Raw genomic sequence first — 5,502 nt, forward strand, 5'->3', positions numbered from 1 at the left:
CATGACAAAAACCATCATAATTATAAACCTAGTCCTCTAGTTACACCTTATTTGTTTAATCCAGAGCAGCCCAGCCCTTTTGTAACAATTTGAGCTTTGATCACAAGCACCTGATGGCAAGGCCTAAAAAATTACTTCATGATACGCAGTTGTGCAATGACACTTTTCAGAAGCACTTTGTCCCTCTAAGGGGTCTGCACCCATCTGCTGGTGCTGCCTAAAACCAGCACTGCACTCCACACGTGCAGTGACAATTTTGTAGAGAAAGTTTAAAAGCTTCCTTAGGCATCGGGAAGCAAAGGTCTGGTGGAATCCCAAACTGCCCCTTAGGCTTCAGGCTCTGCCTCCGGAGGCGCCCTCGCTCCCTAGCTGCTCTTCCAGAAGCTTGCGCCTAAGGAACAGTCCAGCAGGACCCGCGGAACTGCCCCAGCATTAAGAACTCTGCTTTAAAGAAACTTACTACAAAAACAGAAACAAAAAACAGATTCTCCACTAGATACCAATACAAACACGTAACAAAGAGTATAAAAGTTATTAGTTTAAATATATACAAACTCTTTTCAACTCAAATACTGCTTTCATGGTTTTGAGGGTATAGACAATGAGGTGAAGAGGACACATTTATGCAGAATATATTGCAACAGCCTGAACAGTACTGTTAACACTATTATACTGTGAACTTTCTGTAACAAAAATGTCATTAATATTCCAATGTGGAGAGAGATTTCTGCGTCCCAAATAATCTGATCACTTTTCAGCTGAACTCATTCTTTTTGATTTAATGAAGGCCATGCCATGTGTTCTCATGTGAGTATTTAAGGCCGCTTCAGTTTCAAAAGTCTTTGCGCACACTTTGCATCTTCTGTCCGATACCGTATTGTCGGATGATTCATCCTCATGACTGGGTTTATTTTCTTGCTGATTATCCTCCCCGGACCCATTTTGTTTTGATACTGGTTGAGGCTCCTTCAGCTTATGTACAATGAAGAGATGTCTGGAGAGAGACACGTGAGATGTGTAGCAGAGTCCACATTCCCTGCACTGGTAGGAAGAGCCATCAGACTTATGCTGAGGAATATGTTCATGAAACTGGAGAAGATTTTCTGTTGTAAAGCCACACACAGCACACTTGTGAACTTTGAAAACATTTATCTTTAGCTTCTTCAATGGCTGAGTGATTGCACCTCGTGGAGGCCTGAACTCCAGGACAGGTTCTTCCAATTTACGCTTTGGACTAGGAACCTAAAGAAGACAAAGAGTATTTCATGTAACCATAAATACAGAGTTAATTTCTTAACTGTTTGTGACTTGCAAACTTCAAAAACCTTCCCAGGGTAGATGCCAGTAAAACTTTGATAAAGACAGTATTTGAAATCATACAAGCAACTACAGATTGTAGATATTAGAAAAATATTTTTTTTTACTATAAATTATATGTAAAATTTATTTTGCCAGCTCTGATCGAGTTATAGTATCTAATGCACTAGATGAACATGAACAAGCGTTTGCAAGTATAACTGCACCCAGCTACACACCGAGACCACAGTTGCCTACATAATGCAGAATATCAGTTCTGTCAGAGTATCAGAGCTCTTTAGCACTACCTTCAGCAACTACACTTTAATTACGCTTTTATTTCATGCATAAAGTTTCACACGGCAGATCATCTCCTGATTGTTAGCAGCTAGACTAACATATTGCCAAAGAATGAATCAACATGTACAACCTTTATTACTCGTTAAACTGATTGCTTTTTATTCTCCTTGTTACTGCTCTGACATGAATATTTCTCAAGAATACCTGCGTCCTCCTTAGCTCACATATGCCCTATGATGTTTCAAAAGGACAATGTACATAGCAGCTATATTTTTAACATTTAAATAAGCAGACAATATGTTGTGTTGAAAAACAGTCATGTAAGAGACAACAAACTACATTTTTAAAAACACCTGTGCTTGTGCCTCTACTGTCAGCTTTGGATATGGTATCACAGGTGAAAATTGTCACCATATAGAACACTTGAAAAATGCTGCTGACAATCTCTCCATGTAAGAAGTTTTTGGACAGTGCTGTCTTCTTACCACGCTCCCCTAACACCCTTCCTCCAACGCTCACCATCAGATTGAAATCAATTTCCCTGCACAGTTTGTGTCCAGCAAACTTGATGCTGAAGCTCATGTTCTGGGTCTTTGGAAGACGCTCACATTGCTTATACGTAGCCTGTAGCTTGCCCACAGCTAGGAGAGGACTTATTTGCAGGGGTTTTGAAGGATGGTCTTAAAACAAATCACCAACAGAAAAGCTCTATACTCCATCATTCGGTGACTAAAATCAAACAATGTCTTTCAACAACCACGCTCCAGTTCAAGCATGACAAAACTTCTCGCAGGAACCTCTGAGATTTTTGGGGGCTGTGCTTCACAGGAAATGAGGCTTCTGTGGGATCAAAATTTCTGCATCTATTTAAAAATCCTGAGAGTACACCCACAAAAAAATTCACTTTTTGTGACTAAAAGAATTTTCTAAGTGATTACCTTTGTATCTTCTTTCACTTCCCTTTCTTCCATATTGGCTGATTCAGTCATTTCTTTTACATCAGGGTCTTTAATGCCATGCATTAACTGAATATGTTTTTCCAACATCAACCGTTTGGTAAAAGTACGTCTTGAATCCGGGCAGTGCCTACATAAACACAAAGCAGACCGATTCAAGTGTCATCCCTAAAGAAAAGCAACAGCATTCTGACAAATATGAATAGGATCTGTAAATAAGTCCGGGCAAGAGTACGATCTGTTAAGGACAGCACCAATCTTTTCCCAATCAATTGCACAGATAAGTATTATAACAACATGAGCATAATTACAAAATAAATTTAAAACATTTGAGCAGCTTAAATTTACAGCAAATGAGAAGTTCTTTTGAGGTAACATCCAAAATTTTACACTGTGTGGGTCAGAATAAAAGCTGGGAGCACCCAAGCTGCTTTTTTGCACATCATCAAATTGTACATTTCTATCAAACACTTTCCAGATTTCTCCTTAATCTAAATTTCAGTGGAAAAACAATCATCATCCACGTAGGATGAATGCTAGCTTCTAACGTCACCTAATTCTGCATTCACGTCTAAACTCTCTATCTGCTTGGAACCAATCATCCCTTCTCAGCTCCCTTTCCAACCTCAGACTAACTAGCAGAACAAATCTATCTTTCACAATCTCATTTGTTCTCCCACACAGAACCAGCTGCAGCAGCTCTAAACCTCTCACATGATTTTGGAGGTTATGTGATTTCTCCTGAGCTCTAACAACACTGTAACATATTGGGTAGGAGGTATTAGGAGGTATTGTGCAAGTGCCTGGAAGAGGGATGACCAAAAATAACTAAAAAAAAAAAGCAGGGAAGAAGCTGAACTGCAGTACTCTCTTTCAGATTCTCTCTCCTGAAGTTTTAAGTTAAACAAAACAGTAAGCATTCAAAAAGATAAAAAAGTCAGTGTCTTTCTCTGAAACAAACTGTATGAAACAGTGAATGAACACAGAGCGCTCCAGTATGCCTTCTGCTAAAAGGAATGCAAAACCCCACAGGCTCTTGCTACTTGTCACAGGCCAAGCGAAACGGAGCGTCTCGGCCGGCCAGTGCGGCTGGAAGGGAACGGAGTGGAAGGGACACGCAGGCTGCGTAAGGCAAAGCGATGCCGGGAGCCGGGAGGTTATCCTGCACTGTGCTCGACCACGGCGCGTGGCAGCGCTCCAGGTTTCCACACCGCCGGGTCTTTGCTTTCCGTAACAGAGCAGAGACGTACTAAGGCAGGGAAGGGATTGCTAAGATCTCAAGCACAGGGAACGGCTGCAGCTTGCAGCTCCGTTTTCATAACTTCAGACCATTCCGCAATATTCACATACACACAAGACTAAGAATGAAGAGATACAATAGAAAGCTTGTATTATCTATCTCATCTGATTGACATGTCTTCTATCAAATTATGCATCACCTCTCCAGCCACTTAAATTTGATTAAGCATTTTTAGACATTACAAATTGTTTTATGTTAATACTGGCTTCTATAGATTAGGAGAGGAGGTTGTGTATCTGAGAGAAACCTAAAAACCAAATTCACCACTGTAAAACTATAAGTCATGGAAACTCTCAATTCAGTTAAATTTCTCATTTGCTTGTGAAAGCACCTGAAAGATAGCAAACTTTATTTTATGTACATGCATTCTGAGTAGCTTGCTATGTTTTACGTACGCAGAACGGCCCAAATACTTTGGCCCATCTGTGTATCTGTAAATAACTGATTAATTTGAATGAATGACACACTTGCTTTTATACAATCAAGAAGAGAAACTCAATGAAGAACATTTTCTGTTGGCTTCTTCTCTGTCTCTATGTATCTTTAACATATAAACAGAAGTAGAACTTACGAGCACGTATAAACCTTCCTAATGCCTTTGTGTTTGATACGGTTGTGACGACATAAACTGTGGGATGAACTGAAAGATTTGTCACATTGCCGACAAGGATGTTTCTTCATTTGCTGTAAAGAGGGGAGGAAAAAGAAGAAAAATACATTAATTAAAAAAGGCAAGTGAAAGCAGCGCATCTGTTCAACCCGTTGGCAAGAGGAAGGAAACGCCACTTACCAGTATCCGGCATTGCACCTTCCAGTACATATCGCTCCCACAGCAACCCTGCAGGCGTCGGGGCCGCAGAGCACTCTGGACGCAGGAGCTACGCACACACCGTCCACCAGTGATAAACCCGCGCCACCAAGCGTGGTGAGGTGAAGCTTTTCCACCAAGGAAGCAGCAGAGATCAGCGCGTTATTTTTGGATCAGCAGAGGCTGTTAGTGGGAGACCCGCTCTCACTGCGAAGCAACCTCTTCCCCCCCATCACCGAACTACTCCCGCGCCGGCTGACCGAGGGAGGTCATCAGCCACCCGCACGAGGAAGGGGGAAGGGCACCATTAAACAGCGACCAGAGCACAACACTGACGGGGCTTAGAAAAGTCGGGAGGAAATGAGAGACACGGTCTGCTGTCAACTTGTGGGATACCTGCTTGGGGAAATCTACGGGTTTTATAATTACAGCTTATTAAGTGGAAGGAGAAGGAAAAGAAGGAATGAAAAAGATGAGTGGTCTCTATCCATGGCATTTCAGCCGGAACAGGCCACAGGAGCTCTTGAATCTGAAGAAGTAACACGTCCCTGAAACTCCGGCCTGTAAAAGTCCCCAAAAGAGCAAATGACGTGGTCCTAGCCTTTAAATTACTAGCACAGCATCAGTCCTAAATCTCTGGACTGGGTTCAAATGGCCTGTCCTACCAACCTGAGTAGTTGCAGTAAAGAAACTGAAATATCTCCTATCAAATTTCCTGCTTCCTTTCACACACACGTAGATTTTTCAAGCTCAGATCTGTAATTTTCTGCTGTCTTGGAGATAATAAGGAAATAAGAAAATCCAAACAGTGATCAAAAAAAAAAAAAAAAAAGCCAAACACC

At 41.4% G+C, this 5,502-nt stretch overlaps 1 protein-coding gene across 7 annotated transcripts in view; it reads right to left on the minus strand.

Annotated features, from left to right (window-relative positions):
* Nucleotides 1-747: 747 nt before the first annotated feature.
* Nucleotides 748-5,502, minus strand: part of ZNF532 (zinc finger protein 532) — a 36,616-nt gene continuing 31,861 nt past the window's right edge. For 4 of the 7 annotated variants that reach the window (XM_026070124.1, XM_026070125.1, XM_026070122.1 and 1 more), the window contains 3 exons: nt 4,424-4,536; nt 2,535-2,682; nt 748-1,242 (listed from right to left, as the gene is read on the minus strand). In XM_026070124.1, coding sequence (XP_025925909.1) covers nt 748-1,242; nt 2,535-2,682; nt 4,424-4,536 — 756 coding nt within the window. The remainder of the gene's footprint in view (nt 1,243-2,534; nt 2,683-4,423; nt 4,537-5,502) is intronic. The other 3 variants (XM_026070123.1, XM_026070121.1, XM_026070119.1) reach the window with 1 other exon arrangement.

Source organism: Apteryx rowi, unplaced genomic scaffold, assembly GCF_003343035.1.
Source record: "Apteryx rowi isolate R43461 unplaced genomic scaffold, aptRow1 scaffold_304, whole genome shotgun sequence".
Classification (NCBI taxonomy): Eukaryota; Metazoa; Chordata; class Aves; order Apterygiformes; family Apterygidae; genus Apteryx; species Apteryx rowi.